Genomic DNA, 22,672 nt, shown 5'->3' on the forward strand with positions numbered 1-22,672 from the left:
CAGTTACCTGGTCCTCTAGTTCTTTATGTTGATTTTCTGTCCTTGCCACAGTGCTTGCTGTAGCGATTGCTGAGGAATAGCTTTTCTCAGGGGAGTGGAAGGGGTGGTGTCGGTATGTAGGTTGCTGCTCATCAGCACTCCTGATGGTCAGACATGGCAACTAAAATGTTCTTGTCTGTCCAGACGCTTGGATGCCTTCACGTTTTTTGCATAAGTCTCTGGAGCTGTACAGACACTCTCATGTTTCTTCTATGTATTTTTCACTGTACCAGCGCTGCGGGCGGTGCCTGCTTAGCAGCACTGGCTATCAAGGCAACGGCATAGAGAGCAGCATAGTAAAAGCTATGATATTGTTCTAGTTCTCCTTTTTTTATAATGCAAACTCTTGTCTTGTAGTAGTGACACTCTTGGGCTAAGCTTCTCAGGCAAACATTTGTTTGAGCTGTTTGCAGCAATACCTTGACCTTTATCTCACATGGTTAAATGTAAAACTTTTATGTGGTTGCCTTGTATATTTGCTTCTAAAGCTGCTTTTCTTTAAGTCCTTGGTATCTTAAGACGAGTGACAATAAGACCAGCTCTATTTTTATCCTCAGGGTCTGTGTTAAAGTTGTCTTTTTTTTTTTCCCCCCACACATCAGTATTTGGTGTAGAAGGCAACACTTAAGGCCTAAAGCCCACAGCTGACCACTTCCCCACTGAACATTTGCATTGTGTTCCTCTGCCTGCTGCTTCTCGGTGGTCAAATTTACCCCTTTCCTCCTACCTCTTCTCCCTGTTAATAGTCTCCTGTGAGGAACTGAAAGCAGGCTCTCAGAAAGCTTGGATAAATTAGGCCTGTAGGCAATTCTGAATTCTCCGTTCTGGAATTTCAGGGTAAAATCTGATAAAGTGGAGAGGCAAGTGCCGATGTTTTCAGAAGCTGCATGGATTGGTTTCATTATGTGCAGCTAAGCACTTGGAACACCCCCTCTGTAATTACTGTCTGAGCTGATTTACTAATTATTGGTGTATGATAGGAAGCAGTCCCAGTCTGTGAACTCTTGAACTGTTTCTGCACAGCATGCAGGAGGTTTTAAAGTTGTAAATAATACAATTTTGTATATATACAAATATATTTATTATTTTATGCATTTTTTGGTATATTACATAATTTAATAGGAATCTAGTGAGTATGTCATGGACAGTCTATAAAAATTAAAGATCAGTTTCCTTTTCCAAAGGTCACCTATGGTTGCTCGTTTTGAGCTTAGGTATCAATAGAGGCTAGTTTTGGCAGGAAACAAAAAATTGTCCTCTAGAGGTTCACTGTGTTTCCGACATTTTTCTGGTGCTAGGTCGCTTGATGCGCTGTGTGCGGTGTCCAGTTGCGTACCACTCCAATGACTTCTGCCTTGCTGCTGGGTCCGTGGTCCTTGCCTCCAACAGCATCATCTGCCCCAATCACTTCACTGCACGGAGGGGCTGCCGCAACCACGAGCACGTCAACGTCAGCTGGTGCTTTGTCTGCTCAGAAGGTGAGACAGTCTGCGCTGGGTCCCCTGTCACTAAGGAAGGCCCTGACAAGAAGTCATTAGAGCAGGCAGAAGCTTTGCCCATCCAGAGTGTGCCAGTGAGAACTGCAGAGAACAGCTTGTATCCATCCCCATTTAAGTCCAACTTCAGGCTAGAACTTTTTCTGGATCCTTAGAACGGTTCTTTGTGTAGCATGAGTAGGGCACGAGCTATTGCAAAGGGTTTGCAGAAGAGCATCATGCCCTTTTCTCAGCTGTTTCTGTCTGGACATGTGGATTCCAGGTCTTCTGTTCAGTGACTCTGATAAATTCCTTCTCCTTTTCTTTGTAGGGGGAAGCCTTTTATGCTGTGAGTCATGCCCAGCTGCATTTCACCGTGAATGTCTAAACATTGAGATGCCAGAGGGAAGCTGGTATTGTAATGACTGCAAGGCAGGCAAAAAGCCACACTACAAGGAAGTAGTCTGGGTGAAAGTTGGGCGCTACAGGTAGGTGAAGGTAGAACAGACTTGTCCCCATCCCTTCCTCATGCAGTGCTCATGGTGACTGAGGTGAGAAGCTTCTTCTCTCTGCAGGGTACAGTGCAGCAGCCTCTGACTTTTTTGCATGCATGTAGCAGCTGGTAAAATGCATGCTTTCCTCCTCCAGTAGCCTCTTGTCTCCCCACCAGCCTTGCGGGTAGCCCTCACACTTTTTCCCCATGTCTCTGTGCAGTAGAATGCTTCTGAGGTGGTTGGAAGTGGGGATGCCAGAGGTTTCATCTGCTTTTCCCTGTGTTACAGGTGGTGGCCAGCTGAGATTTGCCATCCTAGGACCATTCCTGTCAACATCCAGAAAATGAAACATGACATTGGCGAGTTCCCTGTGCTATTTTTTGGCTCCAAGGATTACCTGTGGACCCACCAGGCCCGTGTGTTCCCTTACATGGAAGGTGATGTCAGCAGCAAAGACAAGATGGGGAAGGGCGTGGATGGCATATACAAGAAAGGTAACTTGTCTTCATTCAGGGAGGTATATGTTCTCTTTCTCGTCATTCCCATTTGGAGAAATGATATTCTTCTAACAGAGACAATATCTTTTTAGAGGTAACACTAAATTAAATTTGCAGAATGAGCTGCTGCTTATCTATCATCCAGCGCACCCAGAATGTTAGTTGGTCTGAGCTTGCAGAGAGGGAGAATGGTGTACAGATCTTGACTGCTTCTCCAGCTCTGACATAGCTGCTCTAAATCTGAGCGAGCTGCTGCTCTGTCAGCTTTCCTGTGTCTAATACAGTCATTATCTGTATATAAAAATGCACCTGAGCGTTGTGAATGCAGCTGCCTGCCTGACACTTCTTCCCAAAAGCAGGTGAAGCTAGCAAGTCCTTTACTGTAACTCCTGCGACTGTCCTACTGCATTGGCCTTCTCTTCACCCTCCTCCAGTGAACCTCTGCCTCTGAAGTATGCAGCCAGAGAGGTTTGCTTGTGGAGCTGTGAGCACTGGGTGGACACTGGCAGCCCAGCTCCATGTGAGCAGAGGGGGTTTTTCATAACAGAGCCTGTTCTCTCACTTAGCTCTTCAGGAAGCTGCAGTAAGATTTGAAGAGTTGAAGGCACAGAAAGAACTGAGACAGCTTCAGGAAGACAAAAAGAATGACAAGAAACCTCCTCCCTACAAACACATCAAGGTGAGGGTGGGGGGGGGGGCGGGGCGGGGCAGATGCAGAAGAGAACTCTTGAGCTGTTGGTGCAGGAGATTTACAGGTATACAGAAACATTTCTACTCTTTGGTTGTCTGGCTGCATTTGAGGGTTACTTTGGTCCTCTTGGCATCTTCAGTAATCCTCCACAGAAAGGACTCATGTATGTGCAGAGCTGTGTGGAAGCCGGATGCCAGTAAAAGAGGTACTCCAATTTACTGGAACAGATCTGGACATCTCTGTGCTGTTCCATGAAGTTGTGTGGTCTGAAAGAAATGTGTCTCTACCTTGGGAACTTAGAGGAGAGTGCTAGTAATACACAATATGCTCAAGTACTGTGTGCTACTGATGGCAAGGTGGGCATCCCGGGTGGTGCAAGACAGGAGATGGTCAGGGTGCAGTGGAGCAGAGCTGTGTGGAGGATGGTAACCCACAGTATCTTGTTTCATCTCTGCTATAGTTTTGTATCTTTCTGTATCAGCAGATGTACGTGCTGGAATATCAGCCCTTTTGCCGAGTTTTGAGGAACTCTTTGTGTTTAGGGTTGTATTTTGAGGTAGAATTGGAGCAGCAATAGAAGTCCTGTAGGATGGAGGTGACTTGAAAAGAGAGCTGGGGCCAAGTGGGTGCATGTGCTTGAGATGTGAGTCCAGACTGATCAGAAACCTAGTGACTTGGGGACTGTGTTCTTTTTTCATTGCCTCTGTCTGCTCCTTCCCTTTTTTATGTGGCAAACTGTGAAAGCTTAACTGATTGCTGGCACTTTTTGTTTCTAGCTAGGATTTCTAGACAGGCAGGTGTATCCTGTATGAGTTATGGTACAACGTAAAAGGCACAACTGAATACTGTGGCAGCAGTATGGGCCAGGCAGCTTCAGTGGAGGAAATACAGTTTCTCATTATAGGTATTTTTAAGCCTGTCTCTGGCTGCACCATGAAGGAGCTTTGGAAGCAGTTTGGAGCCTTTGAAAAACCCTTTTAATACAAGTAGTAACAGTCATGGTCTTTAGCCATGGCAGTTCTTCTGAGGTCTGGGTGCAAGCTGTTTGTCTCTCTGAAAGCAAAGCAGTTTGCAGGAGCATATGGTGAACTGGAGGTGGCTTCAAGGTGGAATGGCCGAAACTGGCTGTGTCCTCACCCATCCTGACCTTCTAAGGAGATCAGCATCTCAGGGTCCATCCTGAGGAGTGGCAACATGAGAGGCTGCTGCAAAATACAGTTGGGATCCTTCATCACATCACCCTGTTTTGGAGCTGGTTTTGTACTAGCAATGCCTTGGAGAGTAGGGCAGGCCTGCTGGGCATGCAGGCATGCTCAGACACTGTGGTCGCTTGGAGTGGCAGTGTGAGAGCGAGTAAGGGCAACTCTGTCTGCCCAGTGGTGGACAGACCTAATCCTGTGACTCTCATCACTCTTAACGAGGTGGTGAGCTAACAGTCTGAGTAAGGGATGGGAAGCAGCAGAGGAGAACACAAGAGTGATAAGAAAGGTCAGAAGTGGGAGGCAGTACTAGGAGAAAGGGGGGACTATGTCGAAGAGATTAGTCAGGGGTTTCTGCAGGGTTTGCTTTTAGACAAAGGAGGAGGGTCAGGGTTAGGCCAGCCTCAGGCAGGCTGCCAGCACAGAAACTTTGCTCTGTGTGTGGAACTAGATAAATTATGTGGGGGCTGGAATAGTTTTGCTAAATGATCCCCTCCTTTCGTGTTCTGGGAGAGGAAAGGGAGCTGATGGTATTGCTCACCTGGGCAAAGAACAACGAGGAGCTTTTCTTCAGTGTCTCTCTCCAAAGTCCTGACTCTCTATTGCCTGCCTTTCAGCGTTCGCTGCCTTTAACCAAAACCAAAGGACCGTGCTCGTGCCACAGATACGCCAGTCGCTTCTCCACCTGGTGCTGCACTCTGCTTCCTTCCAGAGCGGTTTTCAGAGAGCTCCTTGGCTTAACTCCGAGCTCCTCTTTGGGCCTTCCAGCCCCAGCCTTGTCTGGTTTTTCTTGCATTTACAGCTGCAGGACAGTGGGGTAGGGAGCTAACTGCTTGTGGCCTGGTGCGTAGGTAGGCCCTCTGTACTCTGTCACGGGCATGCCAGCCTGGTTCTCATAGCGACAGTTGAGAGCACAAAACAGCTTGAAGGTAACAGATTCAAAACCCAGGGCTGTAAGGAAAAGCTAAGGAAGAGGACCTGACACTCAGAGACTGGAGAAGGTGCTATTTCACACAGAAAATGGTTTGGTGTCAGGCACAGGTATGGTGGGCACCCAGCGAGAGTGCTGGGCCACCTGGGCTGGATGTCAGCACAGTGGTGATGGGAGGGGGACACTTGGCAGCCTCTCCCCACTCTGGGATCACAGAATACACACTGCACCAGGTGATGCTAATGGGGCACCTGCATCCTCCTTAGCTCTTTCCTCTAACCTTACACCTCTTGAAATAGTGTGCCCGGAAGTACATATGTGCCTATACTCGTGTCCTTCTGCCCCTCGCTGTAACTAACTCGCAGTGCAGCCTGTCAGCTCATAGACAAGGGCTGAGTATAGAAGTGACTATCAGGATAACCTGTTCTTAAGAGCTAACATCCTTCGTGTGCATTCAAGGTGAACCGGCCGGTGGGTAAGGTGCAGATCTTCACTGCAGACCTGTCCGAGATACCACGTTGCAACTGCAAACCAACAGATGAAAACCCATGTGGCCTGGACTCCGAATGCATCAATCGCATGTTGCTCTATGAATGCCACCCGATGGTATGCCCTGCTGGGGAGCGCTGCCAGAACCAATGCTTCTCCAAGCGGCAGTATCCTGAGGTACAAATTTTCCGCACACTGGCACGAGGCTGGGGCTTGCAAGCCAAAACAGACATCAGAAAGGTACGTACTCTTTTTCTGCATGTAATTTTCTCTTGTCACTTCTCTCTTGCTCAGCGTTGGTTTCAAGAGATTACAAAAATTACTGTCTTTCATAATTTGAAGCAGACTTCTTGCCGTAGAATGCCATTTAGGAAAGAAGTTGATGAATTTAACTTTTCCAGTCCTGACAAGAATGTTTTGGCTCAGCTAACCAAGAAAATGGTTTGCATGTTGATATCCCACAGGGTAAGAAAGATGATTGCTCGGTCTGTCTGCTTGTATGGACGATGGGCTTTATGAGTACACCAGAACACTGGCTGGAAGACGGTGTTCAGGATTTCCGGATGGGGAGCAGTGATTATATGTCCCCCCCCATTCTTGAATAGCCAGGCTTTTCCAGCATGAGAATCTTGTATCAGAAACTGAAACCAGGGCTTGGCTCTTACAAAAGGGTAATGTCTTGGAGATGGTTATTATTATTGCTGAAACTGGTATCTCCAGCTAAAACACTTGTATATATTTTTTTTTAAATCTAGAGAATAGTAGTTTTGCAGACACACGTCTGTGCTGAGTGGAGAAGGAAAAACGGTAAAGCAAAGAGAACCCCAAAGCTAAGAAAGGGTGAAATGAAAACAGAGAACAATTAGCATAGTAGGAGAAGAATGTCTGAAAAAGGAGTAGGGACAACATGCTGTGGGGGAGGGCTTGATAGCAAGAAGCTAAAATCTGAGTCTGTCCTGTTTAGGCTTTGTTGCCTGCTGTGATGTAGTTAAAGGATCCCTCTGCTATCCCATGCGCCTGTTATGTTTCACTTTCAGCAGACAGTCTGGCAATGGCAAAACTCAGTTATTTGATGGAGGCACCTATTAGCCCCAGTGGAGCAGAGCTGGGGTTCCCTTTGATGGTTGAAGTGTGGTCTCTGCAGTTCTTCACTACAGGGGAGCTCCATGGATTCACTGCAGGAGCAGGTGCCGTAGGTGCATCATGCTGCTCAGTGAGGTGGTCCCCAAAGGGATCTTGTTTCCAGCTGGAATGCAGTTATGCAGTGCTTTGAACGTTGCAACCAAGAGCTGTTCTTGTGGTTTACTCTTGTGCTGTCCCTGAATATTAATTCTTTCCATAGCACAAAGAAAAATCTGATGGCCGTTGTTACTTTATTTAATTTATTTCAAGGTATTTGTTGAGTGTGTGAAACGGATGTATGATTCAGGGCTTTTAATGAAGATTATAGGTCAAGCTGGCTGCAAAGCACAGAAGAAGATTTTAATGAAAGGTTTCCACAAAGGAAACAGGAACTAAGTTTTAATACAAAGGTGGATGTCCCTCCATCTTGGAGGGAATTTGTCTTGTCTTATCAGCTTGTTGTTTTCTCTCTGGCAGGGTGAATTTGTTAATGAGTATGTCGGGGAGCTAATTGATGAAGAGGAGTGCCGAGCCCGAATCCGCTATGCTCAGGAGCATGACATCACCAATTTCTACATGTTGACACTGGATAAGGTATGTGGAAGGAATTTCTCTTGCCAGGATCTTAGACAGAAGTGAAATGATTGCCAGGAAGGCATGATAGGGGTCTTCTCCAGCAAGTGAAAAAGTGCTAAAAGTTGCTGATGAGCTGGTCTATATTGCCACTAAAGAGAAGACTAAAAGGATGGACTTAACTTGCAGTAGAGAAGTTTCAGGTTGGATGGTAGGATTAGGAGGAAAGTCTCAACCAACCATTGGAGTTTGTTCAGAAGAAGTGAGGCAGTTGTCCCAGTGCAATTGTCTGAGGATCGTAGATCCTGTTTCAACGTAACAGGGTGAATTTGTAACCTCAGGACTCTTCCCAGAAGCTAAACCATGGAGAGTCCATATCTGGGCTAGTGTGTGCCAGAGAAGGCATCAGTCCTCAGGTGCGCAAGTATCAGGCACAGTGAGACCCTTATTTAAGTTCAGATCTTGCTGGTCTTGCTGATGTAAGTAGAGGGGTGGAGTTTGTTATACCCACAGACTCCTCAGTGGGTCCTGGAGGCCAGGTTGTTGGTGTGAGCTCCAGGCTTTCAGAGTTAAGTAGTTTTGTCAGTTGCTTTCCACACTTTTTCATTCAGCCTTGGAATGATTAGAAGGAAACCATGAAAGCAGGCATGGGAAGAAGCTGTCGAGTGTGGGACGGGATAACAATAGGATTGCTTTCTGGCTCTCCCCTCTTCTTGCTGGAAATTCACACTGACCATATCTTGTCCTCCTTGTCTGGCTGATGGGTGGGAACAGGGCCAAAACTAAGTGTTTCTATCTCCCTCATTATTACAAAACCGAATCTCAGTTGTAGCTGCCCTCTTCTCTGACGCGGCCTAACAAATGCTAGCGTACCTCACGCATTACATACTGTTCCTGTTTTCCTTCTATATGTTGACGTACAAGAAATAGGAACCGGTATTTTGCTTTTAAGCAGAAGTCAGGGTTTGGAACTGCGAGTGCTGCCCTGGAAGTGTGCTGATGTAGTGTTTATCCAGTACTGACACTGTAGGGAGAGTGAACTTCCCAGAAAGCAGCAGTAGCACTTTCCTGGCTGTTCAGGAGCCTGTGTGTCTTTGAAGAGGAGGATGATGTTATGCAGGAGACTGTATGATCTGCCAGCCCTGACAAGAGACATCCGTGTGTAGAAACTGGTTGGGTGTCTGTTGATTGTCCAGGCAACACAGTGACGCCTGTCCCTTACGCTCGGTTAAAACACATGTATGAACTCAGGTGCTTTTCAAGCATCATCAGATGCCTCCATTGTCATACTTTTCACTACTGAATAATGCTTTCCTGGTATACTGGTACTTGGGCTGCAACAGCTGGAGCAGGAAATGACAGTTTATTAAATGTGTTTTTCTGGGTTTTTTTGGTTTTTGTTTTTTTTTTTTCAATTCCAGGATCGAATCATTGATGCTGGGCCAAAGGGCAATTACGCTCGATTCATGAACCATTGCTGTCAGCCAAACTGTGAGACTCAGAAATGGTGTGTGAATGGCGATACTCGGGTTGGGCTCTTCGCAATTGTAAATATCAAAGCTGGTAAGGAACCCCACTCTGTCAGTACCTGCAGTTAAAAGCATGGGATTGTTTCTGTAAGGAAAAGGGGGAGGGTTTGTAGCTCCCTGGGAAGATACTTAATTTTTGTTTTCACATAGGCTCATGAGACTTAACGCCAGCACTGACATAATGAAACACATACATCCATGGTATAAATGGAGGTTCATCATTCTAATTTACAGGGCCAAGAAATGGAACTAAGCATGCTACAGCGTGGGGTTGAATGCCCTTTTTGGCTGTAGTATGTGGTAGGAGTGTGGGGTTGCACTGAATTTTCAGTCCCCACAAATCTATGGGGAGATTAATAGTGTGTATCCTTGTGTAGCTGTGACAATCATTTGTGCATTATATTTCAAAAGTACTTTTACTTCAGCAGTAAGATGTTCTGCCCCATAGCTCATTACAACTTGCTTGGTTTTGATCTGCTTTTGTGCCAGGGACTGAGCTGACTTTCAACTACAATCTGGAGTGTTTGGGAAATGGAAAGACCGTTTGTAAATGTGGTGCCCCAAATTGCAGTGGCTTCCTAGGAGTACGGCCAAAGGTATGATGTCTCCTTTAGGCTTTTGTTCTTCCAAATCACCTCTTTGCATAGATGTGTATCATTTGTTCCAGAGATCTCAGGAAGGGTAATCTGGTTTCAGTGTGGCCATGAAAACACTGCTTGAAATGAGTTGAATATCCAAGCTTTCATTCTGAGAGTGCAGATCTTAGACCTGAATTATTAGAGCTGTTATAAGTAATGACAGGAAACTATAATTTGCAACAAAAGAGTAAATGAAAGATTTTTTTCAGAATTTTCTGCTTACTAGCATGACAAATTTCTATCACATTAGAGGGGCAAAGGACAGGCATAGGAAAGACTTCCATCGTGTCACCAAGAAACCACAGCTCAGCCCATTTCCCAAAGTAAAGGCCTGAGTGAATTGTGAGCATGCATGGAAGGCCAGCAAACTCACATTCCTTCAGACTTGGAGGTACTTTAGAACCAGAAAGCCACATCGCCATCTTTGCTGCAATAAGAAAGTTGCTGGGGTTTTTTCCTTCTTTTGGTTAAGCGACTGAAGTACACACATCAGACAGGAAGAAGAAATTTGCCAGATCTGTAGTAGAAAAATCACTAGCTTTTAGGACTCACCGACTTTTGAGAGCTTCATGTTGTAACTGTAATGTTGCAGTAACAGGAATTGATTTCAATTACCTTCTTGTGTGAGCTGGTTCTCACTGGGAGAAGGAAATAACAGGAGCCCTTGGCTGAGTTCCCAGCTGTCACCAGCTAAATCTATGTCTCAGCTGTTGGTTTGTTTCAAGAGCTTCACCAAATCAGTCTGTAATCCTTCTGCTCTGGCATGTGGATACTGGCAGCTTACTTACCCACAGTTAAGGGTTAAAAGCTCCAGCAGCACAGTTGTTAAGCCCCGTCAATATATAGGGAAGGTTTTGTGAATTCTCCAGAGAGCTTAATTCTGCAGAAAAATTAATGTATGATAAAAAAAATTCACATCTGCAGAAGCTGACAGATGAGGTGAATTACACATCTGGTGTATTTAGTTCTTTTTTTGGGTTGCGATTTAAAGTTCAATTGATTTTGTGCTGCTCCTGTGTTATACATGGCTTGACTGTCATTTTTGCCCAGAAATTGCAGGTTGCATGATGGAAATCAGAGAAGGGTGCTCTTTAGTTGGCATTAATGTTCCATTGTGATGCCTGAGGCAACTCATTCCATCTTGATGAGATGGGCTAAGAAACAATACCCAAGAAAACAGTACTTTGGGTTTTGGTTTTGTTTTTTTTTTCCAAATCCATCCTGCAATAGATGCATTTTTAAGCTTCTTGAAGATACAGCAAGACAAAACTTATTATAAAAGACAAAACTGATTATACTCAAGTTCACTCTTAAAAGTGACCTTTCTAACTGGGAGTGTGGAAGAATGCTTGGGAGTCTATTGTACTGCAGTGAGCAAGTGGGAATCGCTTAGTCTAGCTGTTAGACCTTGCTTAGACATTCAAATTAGCTGTGAAAGGTTTTTTTTGTTCTCTTTGTAATTAGATGGCCGAGGTACTAGGTGCTGAGAATAGGTGGAATAGTTTAGGTGAGTGATTTCACTGCCTGCATTTTCAATGATAAGAATGTCCTGACTTGTCCCCATTGTCAATGGGAACGATTGTATGAAAACAGAAATATCCACATGTGAAGGGGAAGGAAACGATCAAGAAATGTAACTCCCTGGTGGCAGGACAGCTGGATAACCATCACTGCCGAATTCTGAGAGTGTAGGTCTGGAGACAAAGGTTTTTAAATGCTTTGGTGGTTTTGTTTTTAATCTTGATAGGAGAGTGATGAAAATAGTGCCCAATTTTTATGCAGAATAAAGGATGCAAAAATCACCTCGTAGGCATCGTCTCAGCACACAGAGATGTTCTGCATGGAGAACGCATATTTGGACACGCAGATATGTGGGAAATGGCATATAATCTAGCTCATGTCTGTTTAGATAAACTAAACTGATAGTACTTTGATAAGGTCACTGACTGGGGACTGGAAGCATCATTTTTGTGGAGTTGAGTGTTTGGTACAATGGGAGGCTTAGCCTGGGGAGGATCTGTGCTGGAGGTTAGGAGTGGTCTGAGGACCTAGCTTGAAGGCAGGGAGGCAGCACTGGAGGAAGCCTTAGGCCAGAGAAGAGAGTACTTTAGCCATTTAGATGCCAGTCTTAAGACCAGTTGTGGTCATTTCCTTACTGCCTGTAACACAGCTGTTGGAAGCGTGGTAATTTAACTGTACTGATGACACAGAGATGTCAGGTGTCATCCATGCGGGAGAAGAAGAGATGGGCAACTGCAAAGGAATAACCGAGTATAACTGGGAAGGGGCTGGAGTTCAGTCATTCAGTACACCAGAGTGCACATCTGGAGGGTAATAGCAGAAGCAAATCTGCAACGAGAAAGTCATCGATGAGCAGTCATGGTGAAGAAGGAGCTGTGTGCAGTTCAGCTGCCGCAGGAGTGAGCTGCTGTGGTGACGCAGCTGTGAAAAAGGCAAATGCAGGCAATGCTATGGGAGGGATTTCCCATTTTCTTGCAGAAGTGTTGATGTCATTGTACACTGTCTGTGAGGCATCATATGAAGTAGTGTGTGTAATTCTGTAACTTGTGTTGGGAAGAAATAATAGAGACAGAGAAAAGCCATTAGGAAGGTTGGAGGTGAAGACTGTGAAAGTGTTTCATTTGTGAAAAGGAAAGCGTATCCCAGTGGTTACTTCAGGTAGAGAGAAAAACTGCAAAACAAGAGCAACATTGACGCAAGAACAAATAGGTCTAAACCAATCACAAATAAATTCAGACTGAAAATGGAGAGGGGTGAGGAGCATCAAAAAGTGCAGGAAGGCCTGGGAGAGACTACTTGTGAGAGTCCCGGGTGCAAGGAGACCCGACTGCTTCGACTGAGGACCTGAAGAGTCTGTGAGAGCTGGCACAAGCTCAGTGACACCAGGCAGCCCCTGGCTTCTCGTTCTGCTGTTGCTAATTGTATATATCACATGTTTAACCAGGCTTTGGTACAGGGCTCCCAGGCTCTTTCAGAAAAAAAAAAAAAGAGACAACTATTTGCTGTACTAAATTGGTTACCAAATATTCAGAAGCATTGTAGAGATGCTACATACATTTCAGGTATGGCTGGCAGTGGGATTTTTATTTGCGGGGTTTGCAGTTATCTCCACTATAACAGGAAGGGAACAGATGGAAGGGGCAGAGACCTGCATTAACTGACGTTGTCTCACCTGCAGAGCCAACCCAGCCTCACCGAGGAAAAGTCCAAGAAGCTAAAGAGACGGCCGCAGATGAAGCGCAGGTCACAGGCGGAGGTGATGAAGGAGCGAGAGGATGAGTGTTTCAGCTGTGGGGACGGAGGGCAGCTAGTTTCTTGTAAGAAGCCAGGCTGCCCTAAGGTGTACCACGCGGACTGTCTCAACTTAACCAAAAGACCTGCAGGTCAGTGCTCCGCATGGCTGGGCTCTGCTTGGGTCACGGTGTTGGCTCCAAGTGTCCCAGGCCCTGCTCACCACATTGCACTCGCTTCACAGCATCTTAAAATTTAGAGAAATCTTTGTCACTTGAACAGACTGTGACCCACATGACACAACCCTGTTTTGCACCCCACTGTGACTGCAAAAAGATTAATTGATTGCTGAAGGGGGAGCTGGTCCTTGCCTAAGAAATGGTGATTGGGAGCTAACCTCATCCTTGGGGCCTGGCAGAGGACAGTCCCAACAATAGCTGAGATATTGGTTTCTCAGACTGGCCGTTTTCCCAAACTTGAAGACAATTGAGTGAATTGATAGGAGTTAAGAGAAAAATGTGTGAGATGTCCTAATAGCCATGAGTTCGTAGTTAAGGAAGAGAATGGTATCAAAGCATATCCTAGTTTGTGTTGAAATGAGGGCAGAAATTTGAAATAAAAAGAAAAAAATACTCAAAAAGTACTTCTAGTTGAGTGCAGAAAAAGAAATAGGCTTCCTGTATGAGAGAGAAAACAGTTTCTAGTTCGTTAGTAGCTCAGGGGGTGTAAAGTAACATCTATTAGAGGAAAATATTTAAGTTGCATTTAAAAGTCTTTAAGGGGCTCGTTGAGGGGAGTGTTTCCTCTGTTGTTACTAAATGAGTTCCTGGGATCTTTAATGAGTGTTTAGGTTTAACCAAGGATCAGAAAGGGAAAAAGTCTAACCTGAGTCCTGGTAGGTCAGTTAACCCAATGTCTGCCAGGCCAGGAGGATGGAAAAGCTGATACAGGATCAGGTGTCTAAAGAATTAAATGGTAAGAATATAAACAATACTAGATGACAAGTTTTTAGGTAGAATAACTCATCAAACCTAATTGGGGGGGGGTTTGCTAAGTTAATAAATTAGGGTAATAAAAGCAACTGCATTGAGGTAATTTGTTTAGGGGGCTGTAAATATCTTGATGTAATACTGTAAGCATTGTCATAATTAGAAATTCTCTATGCAGCTCTGTACAGTATTTTCTGAACATATCAGAGGCAGGCTAAGAAGCATGGAACCAAGCGGTCTCTGAAAGTAATTGCCAGGAGAGTCACTGCAACAGAGTGTTTCTGTTGGCGCTCCACGGGGAGCCAGAACCTGGGCGTTCAGCAGCTCTAGCTGTGATTTGGCAGAAGGTGTAGACAGGCTAATAGCATATTTTGTAGATTACAGAAGTTACGTGTGTTGTGTATGTTAAGTTTGGGGGAGAATAGGGCATTATACAGAAGAGCGTGGATTGCTTACTGAACAAACGCTGTAACAGAGCAGTGTGAAAGCCAACGGGAGCGCAGGTCATTCCTATGGAGACATCATCATTCAGGGTGAGGGAGTCCTGAATATCACCTCTATTTATTTTTGTGTGCTAAGAGAGGGTGCTGTAACATCCTAGCAGGTTTCCCCATGCTTTAAAGTCTCCAATAAAGGAGAATCCCAGCGATTAGCCTGTTCCCCTGCTTTCCATTTGAAAAGTTTTTCCTAACAGCCTGACTTGAAAAAACAAAGGATTGCCATCTCTCCGATACCCGGTTTTTTTTACACTCTGGGAGACTGTTATCTCCTTAGTCCTTTTCTGGCTTAAACAAACACAGCCTCTCCTTGCAGCTCTTATTTTCTAAAATTACTGTTCTTGGTCTGCTCTGGACTGTGTCCCACCTGCCTACACGTTTTTTAAACTGTGGTAACAAGTATTTTAACAGTATTGCAGCTGTGAGGCCTTGCTAACACTGACAGAACAGAATAATTCTATTTTGTGTTCTACATACAGTATCTCAGGAAATGAGATTTTACTTGTTTTTCAAAAATAACTTTTTTATTTGTGATGTTTGTGATTTGCCCTATAATCCTTGAGTCCTCTTGTGTTGATCCTTTTCACATATTTATTTTATTTCTTCCTGCTACAGTCCTGCTTTGCACTGGTCTTTATTTAATTGCACCTTGTTGGTGCAAGAGCATCTGTCCAGTTTAAATTTTGAGCCTGTCTAACCAGATTTTTGCAGTTCCTCACAGCCTTGTTATCTACCCATTTCTGTAAGAGTATTTGCTGTTCTGCTTCTATAAATTTAAATTAAAATATAGACTAAAATAGACCTCTGAAGGACGTCATTGGAAATGTCCCCTCCGTTTGCCAGAAGACCATTAATAGCAGTTTTCTGAGAATGTTTTTCAGCTAGTTGTAGCCATTTTACCATTTTTACATGTAGGTTGTTATTTTCGTAGCCTGCTCCTTAGAGTATCTTAGAGGACATGAAATGTTCAGCACTTTTTACTTCAAATGTTCCTTCTGCCATGGGCGTTGCTGTTAAGTAATTGGAATTTCCTGCTTGTTTGTGTGTTACTAATTGTGTGATCTTGCTTCCGAGAGCTCCTCTGCTCCGGGCTGTCTCTGGAGAGGCTGCTTATTCATTAGGCCTTTTATCCTGTCAAAGACCATTAGAGTGGTTTGATAGGATTTATCCTTCCTGCAACATACTGACAAGTTTTGACTTACTTTTATTTTTCCATCTTTACAAATGACCTCTTATAATAATAGTCCCAGAGTCTTTCTGGTGGCCAAAGTGTGTGGTGAGTGTGGCTCTCTGGGTTGCTGATGGTGCAGGGGGAGCAGCAACAGCCTGTGCTGCAGCACCACGAGCCTGGAAGGAGGAAAACCACATGTAGTGTTAAACATCCCCGCTCTGAAAATGATGCTGAAAAATTGGAGAAGAAGCAGGAAAGTGGTGTACATATTTTGAGACCGGAACAGAAGCCTTGGTCTGGCTTCAAAAGAGGGGAAAACATGCTACATGTTGTCTGCAACCCCAGGGGAAAAGCAGTGTGAGAGAGAGGAGTGGAAAGCTGATGTTGCACAAGTGCATGGAGAAGTGTTCACAGCTGCTCAGTGGTGTGCTGCAGTCACGCTCTCTTCCAGCCTCCCTGGAAAAGAGCTGGTAGCCAAAGCCGCAGATGGGTGGGCTTGGTTCAGGGAGGCTGGGAACTGCGCTGGCCCGGCTGGTGTCCGTGGCTGCCCTCCGTCATTGCTTGTGCTCGCAGCACAGGCTGGCCTCTGCAAGGGCTGCTCTGCAGGGAACTGCTCTTCACAGCAAGGCAGGGAGCTAGGGGGGACCATGGCCCTGTGGGGTGTCGGAGGAGCATGGAGGCAGGAGGCGTATTTGGAAAGGCAACCATGCTGGTCCTGTGGTGAGAGGTCAGGAACTCAGCATTGTGTATCCTGGGTGCAGATGGTCTCACTGTTCCTTGTGTCCATGAACTGGTGAGAACTGTTTGGTAGAGATGGCGGCAGCCTTGGCTGGGGAGCAGGGAGCTGAACCAGTGAGGTCATCTACAAGTGAAAAAAGCAACAATCTCTGAAGAGTAATGTTGGTTTTTTCCTCTGTGATGGTGTTAATACTGATGGTGAATAGATTCAGGGTGGACATGGGTTTGGCTTTGTGCTAAGCAGTATTTTTATCATGGCCATACACAGAGATTAAGGAAGATGCCTTTGGGTACAGAGACAATAGAAACTTAATCCCTTGTGATCACTGCCCTCTCACTTCTTCTTTCTGATAAACAGGAAGGGAGGTTGTTCGCCCAGAATTAACAAGGACTTAGATGAACCTGATGCATCTACTTAAAAAGTCCATTGGGTGTATTATACACAGATACCACTGTGGAAATCAGAGCCACAAAGATGTGCAAGATGGGGGTGGCTGCTCTTCTCTAGGTGCCTGTGTTGGTTAGTGTTGTGCTGGAGCCAGACCGGCTTTTGGTCTGATGTGACATGGCTTGTGTTTGTCATGATTATCATTGCCCTTGTTGCTTCTGAGCATGCAGGTTCCCGTTAATTGCTCATTGAGCCTGGGAGCTGTGGCAGAAACTGAGAGGACGTGTAGAATTGTATGGGAGTATTACAGGGGTGTTCCCCCTCTTTCTTGAACTCCCTTTGCAGCAGGCCTTGTCTCTTCCCCTTGTACCACTCCTAAGGTATGTCTTGTCTTCTGTGTCTGTGCTGCAGGAAAATGGGAGTGCCCGTGGCATCAGTGTGATATGTGTGGTAAGGAAGCAGCTTCCTTCTGCGAGATGTGCCCCAGGTCCTTCTGCAAGCAGCACCGGGAAGGCATGCTCTTCATCTCCAAGCTGGATGGACGTTTATGCTGCACAGAGCATGATCCCTGCGGGCCTAACCCTCTAGAGCCGGGAGAAATTCGTGAGTATGTGCCTCCCATAGGAGCCCTGGCTAGCAGCGAGGACACCCAGCCACCAGAGCAGCCACCTGCAGACACAGACCTGAGCGTTCAGCCTCTGGACAGCCTACCTCAGTCTGTGGCCCTCAGACTGCAGTCACCAGAAAAGCCCCCTGCTACCCTAGCGCTGAGGCTGCCGCCGTCAGACAAGCCCCCCACCACCCTAGCCCTGAGGTTGCAGCCATCAAACAAGCCCCCCACCACCCTGGCCCTCAGGCTGCCTCCACCAGACAAACCACCCGCTACCCTGGCGCTGAGACTGCCACCATCAAATAAACCCCCCACCACCTTGTCACTGAGGCTGAAGCCATCCAACAAACCCCCCACCACCCTCTCACTCCGGCTGCAGCCATCGGACAAACCTCCCACCACCCTGTCGCTCCGCCTGCAGCCATCGGACAGGCCCCAGGCTGCCCTGTCCCTAAGGCTGCAGTCAGAGAAGCAACCCATCATCGTAGCGCTGAGGCCTCAGCAGCCCGACAAACCTCCCACCAATGCGGTGCTGTGGCCACTGGACGAGTCCTCCAGTGATGCCACACAGCCTCATCTGCCAAGCAAATCTCCTCCGGGAACTCCACAGTCATCGGACGAGTCGCTTGTTACCGCTGATGCCCTGCAGCTCCAGCTGTCAGACAAGTCTCCTGCCACCCCCAAGGTTTTGGGGTTATCAGACAAGTCTCTCATTGAAACCAGGACCCAGCAGCCTGAGCTGCTGGATGAGTTCCCAACGAAATGCCTGCATCCTCAACTGTCAGACAGACTTGTCACTACGGCGGGGACCCTGCAGTCCCAACTGGTGGATGAGCCTCCTGCGGCTGATCAGCTTCAGCCGCTGGACGAAGCTTCTGCCCAGAGTCCGCAGCCTCAGTCTGTGGAAAAGGCTCCCAGCTCTGTGGTGCCGCAGGTCCCAGCATCGGAGATGGCTCCTGGTCCTGGGGTGCTGTGGCCTCTGCCCATTGAAAAAGTCCCTGGCTCCCCAGTCTCACGAATCCTGCCCATGGAGAAGGTTCCTGGATCAGCTGTGCCACGGCCCCCGCCTCCAGAGAAGGCTTCCTTCTCCGGGGCAGTGCGGGTCCCAGCCGTGGAGAAGGCTCCCAGCTCTGGGGCATCCCTTCCCCTGCCTCCGGAGAGGGCTCCTGCCTTGGGTATGCCACGGATCCTGCCCACAGATAAGGCTCCCAGCTTAGGGGCACCGCGGCCTCTGCCTCTGGAGAAGGCCCCTGGCTCTCGGTCACCGCACATCCTGCCCATGGAGAAGGCTCTCAGCTCGGGGGCCCTGCGGATCCCACTCACACAGAAGGCGCTCACCCCCGGGGTGCTGCGGCCCCTGCCTCTGGAAAAGGCTTCTGACTCTGGGGCATTGCGGGTCCTGCCTCCGGAGAAAGCTTTCAGCTCGGGGGTGGCTCGGCCTCAGCTCTTGGAAAGGCCTCTCACTCTTACAGCCCCATGGCCTCAGGCATCGGACAAGCTGGCTGCTGCTGTGGCTCCTCGGCCTCAAGCCTTGGACAAGCCTCCGGCTGCGTCGGCTCCAAGGCTGTTACTGTCGGAGAAGGCACTGCGGCCCGTCGACCAGAACGCACAGCCAAAGGAGAGAGGAGCCCCGGCCATGGAGCTGAGTCCCCAGCAGAAAGAGAGGACCATGTTAGTGGGTGAGCCAATCTCATGGTCTGCTGGGAAGGCGGTGACACATGTCGGACAGGTACCTTGGCCTACGGAGAAACTACAGACGCATGAGCAAACCCACTGGCCCACTGCAAAAGCCTTGACACCTGCAGAGCAGCCTCCCCGGACAGCAGAGAAACTACCAGAGCCAACCCTTCAACCCAGCTGGGAAGTGGCCTCAGCCCCCGCAGATCAAACCCCTTGGACATCAGAGAGATTGCGTGCGTTTGAGCAGACCCCTCGGCCAGCCAGGGAAGCGCCGGTGCCCCCAGAGCAGATGCAGTGGCTTGTCACAAACATTCAGACAATTGACCAGATTTCTTGGCTGAGTGGAAAAGCACAGACTCCTCGGGGGCAGAACCCTTTGCCTGAACAAAACACAGCGCTAGCCCGTAACCAGGATTCTGTCTGTCGTGAGTTGGCCGACTCAGAGCCAAAGTGAGGTTGGTGAATATGGGAGGCAGGTTTCAGTCTTTTAATGTTTAGGGAGGGGGATCTTTGTTTTGTTTTTTTTATTCACTTCCCTGAGCCCAGCCCCTAACCCATGCACATCCCATCCATATTCTCTCGTGACATGAGCAAGGACATTCACTTAAGTCTGAGTGTGGCCCAGCCGAAGGGAGAGAGCATCCGTGACCTTTTCCTCTTCCTTTTACAAATGGCAAAGCTGAAATAAAGAGTCCACTCTGGGTAAAAATCTCCAATTCCATTGAGATGGTCACGTTACTGATCCAGTGTGTTTGAGCTCCAAGTCTGACTCGTAGGCAGGGTCCCAGGTACAGCTAGGGGCCTCGCTCTTGTTACTGTATTTAGAGGAAGCAGATCAGTCAGGCTGCAGTGGTACTGGAGATGTTTCGGGGATCAGGCGGTGAGCAGTCATGTGTATGCCCTTGCCAGACTCTGTGGAAGCAGGGAAGGAAGGGGTTTATCTGTCGTCTGCCCAGGTCTCTGTCCCTGCAGGGTGTTGCTTTGTGAGGTTTGTCCATACGTTTGCTGGGACATGCTGTGTGTGTGGTTCACTGAAGGACAGGTATCGTCTCCAACTGAGCTGGGAGAGGAGCCTGCTGCACTCACTCAGTGCAGTTTTCTCCAGCAATAGGCAATACCCGTTCAGGCTCCTTTATTACAAAGCTGCGGCTGGCCAGGCCCGAGAAATGGGGAATCTGAAGGAGGTCAGGGAAAAGAGAGATCTTGGAAGAAGCCATCTGGCAGTTTTTTCGTTCTTGTGTCTTAATCCTTTAGCACAGGACGTGCAGAGTGTTTCCTGCACTTGAAAACATTGTGACCTATAAAGCAGCAATAGCAGAGTAGGGCAGAGTGGATTTCCCCAAGGTGCTGAGTACCGCCCTGGCAGGGTGGTGGTGCTCCCTTTCAAATTTCCATCGAGTCTCTTGACTTCTGTCGTCACCATGAGCCAGCAGACTGAGCAGTCTTTTCTCCCCTTGGCTCAGACGTGTTCAAGATGTGTTCGCATCACACCTTGTCTTCCCAGCAGCGGGACGCACTGCCAAGCTGCAAGTGGAGCCTGTACTCTTCACTGCGCAGCGCGGAGGCAAGGGTGCCGTAGCTGTATCGGGACCCATCTCAACGCCTTCCCCTCGGGTAGCTTCTGGCTTAACTCTTCTACAACCAAAGGAGACTTGAATTAACTGGACTGTGTTGGTGTGCGTGTGTGTGCGTGCGCGTGTGTGTCCTTCCAACTGAATAGTAGTTCTCGCACTGGAACACAGTGGGCTCCAGCAGCTGGCTGGCTTTCTTTTTTCCTCTTCTCCCTTTTCCAGTTAAGGAGATGTTTAGTACCTGGTGGTCGTCAGGCTGGTGTCCAGGCTAGGCCTGCTGAAAGCCATTTACTCAAGCGCTGAGGCAGAAGTTTGCTTGGCCATGGGACTCCCTGGGCAAGCGGTAGATTCCTAGAGACCTGCAGAATGGTGTCTTGTGACCACCACCACCCCTTGCAGGCAGGAGGAGAATGGGCCTCCCTGGATGGCACTGCCCGGGCTGGATGGGGTCGGTATCCTGCCAAGGAAGCGCTGCTGACCAGCACACTCTCCCACTCTCACAACACATTACCTCTGTGGTTTGCCTGAGCTCTGCCAATCCGGGTGCGGCAGCCTCGGATCTCCGTGCCCGCCACCAGACCCTTGCGCAGCTCCAGTGTATCCTTCTCCTTCTAGGTAGATCCGCAGGTCCATCCCTGGAAAGGGAGCATTCAGCTCCAGGCTGACCCTCTCCCTCTGACGTGGGAGCAGGTCTTTGTTCCCACCTGGCTCACCCAGCAGCGCCTGCTGCTCCTAGAGCAGATGGTCGTGAGCTTTGCGGTTTTCTATGAAGGGAGGCAGACACTTGCACCAAGATAAATCCTGATACGTTCTCCTTTCCTGATGTACGTACCCCAAGACAACGTCCTGCTGTAAAGGCCGGGTGTGCTGGGCACGAGGGGACATTACCAGTCCTATGGTGCATCTCTTCTTTAGTCCGAATCATTTCAGATCCTTTGTAGAATAGCTAGCAACTTCGAAAAGCTTTATTGCTTATGGAAACTTACTGTTTAATGTTGGTTTTTTTCCGGGAAGACTGGCAGGTCAGTTCCTGCTTGCTGCTGAAACTGGGGAAATGCAAGCAGCTTGTGTTTCTGCGTGACTCCTGCACAAAGGGAATCAGGACAACTCCTCAGAGCCATTGAGAGAGAAGATAATCTAAGGGCATTCATTCACTTTTTTTAAACAAAATTTTAAAAAATGGTAATGAGGTTCAGTATATTAAGTATTTATCATGTGTGAGAAGGAAAATAAATCTTGAATTTACATTTATAGGCCTTCCCATGAGCTGAACTTAGTCACGTAGATTGTGTAAGTAGGGTTACCTCCGTGCCAGCCGCCCAGCCAGCTACAGCTGTAACCAGAAAGGTATCTGCACTGCTCTGTTGACCTTCGCTTTGCATTGTCACGTGTTAACTAGTTACTTGTTTCATGAAAAATAAACTGTGAATATTTTTGGTGCAGGCTCTTTTAAATCTGTAAAATGGAGAAGTTCTCAATGAATTCTCGTAAGTGCAGGTTTGAAAACATAAATCGTGTACTCACGTAGTAGGGTGAGGTTCATGGCAGCAGCAGCCTTTCACACAGCAGGCTCTTGCCCAAAAGCTTGTTTTGAACAGTGAACGTGGATTGAACCATTGCATGGCATTTCAAACGCACAGCCTTTATTCCTTGCATCTGACCGTACCTCACCTCTCTCCTTGTCTCCCTTCATGCCTTTTCCATGAGGATCCAGGTTTCTGGCTTGCTACCTTCCAGCTACATGCTGGAAAGTTGACTTCAGCATAGCTGGGAGGCTGCTCAGTAAAGTTGGTGTTTGGAAATGTCATTGAAGGAGGAAGCCAGCAAGCTGCTTTTCCCTCCTCGCCCTTGTTGGGCCCCTGGGCCATGCTCTGTCAGATCAGGAGGGCTTTTCAGACATACGTGGGGCTTGCAGAGGGAGTAGCAGTGCTGTTAGGAGTGGCTGGCTGTGCTGGGTTACCTCAACAAGGCCTGACCAGGCATGGAGATAGGTCCTGGCAGCCCTGCCCTGCCCAGCCTGCTTTCATCGGTAGTGAGCGATGGGAAACAGTTCTGGGCAACACAACCCTCACGAAGGAAGGATGGGCTTCTTCAGCACT

General features: G+C 47.6%; 1 protein-coding gene across 1 annotated transcript in view; it reads left to right on the forward strand.

Moving 5' to 3' along the window:
- The window catches only part of NSD1 (nuclear receptor binding SET domain protein 1), a 65,315-nt gene that overhangs the window by 39,175 nt on the left and 3,468 nt on the right, over positions 1-22,672 (forward strand). The window contains exons 13-22 of the mRNA XM_059825377.1: positions 1,338-1,517; positions 1,846-2,002; positions 2,297-2,502; positions 3,072-3,184; positions 5,786-6,055; positions 7,415-7,531; positions 8,932-9,073; positions 9,529-9,635; positions 12,877-13,081; positions 17,124-19,457. Coding sequence (XP_059681360.1) covers positions 1,338-1,517; positions 1,846-2,002; positions 2,297-2,502; positions 3,072-3,184; positions 5,786-6,055; positions 7,415-7,531; positions 8,932-9,073; positions 9,529-9,635; positions 12,877-13,081; positions 17,124-19,456 — 3,830 coding nt within the window. The 3' untranslated portion in view covers position 19,457. The remainder of the gene's footprint in view (positions 1-1,337; positions 1,518-1,845; positions 2,003-2,296; positions 2,503-3,071; positions 3,185-5,785; positions 6,056-7,414; positions 7,532-8,931; positions 9,074-9,528; positions 9,636-12,876; positions 13,082-17,123; positions 19,458-22,672) is intronic.

The sequence above is a fragment of the Gavia stellata genome, chromosome 16 (genome assembly GCF_030936135.1).
Source record: "Gavia stellata isolate bGavSte3 chromosome 16, bGavSte3.hap2, whole genome shotgun sequence".
In the NCBI taxonomy this organism is placed as follows: domain Eukaryota; kingdom Metazoa; phylum Chordata; class Aves; order Gaviiformes; family Gaviidae; genus Gavia; species Gavia stellata.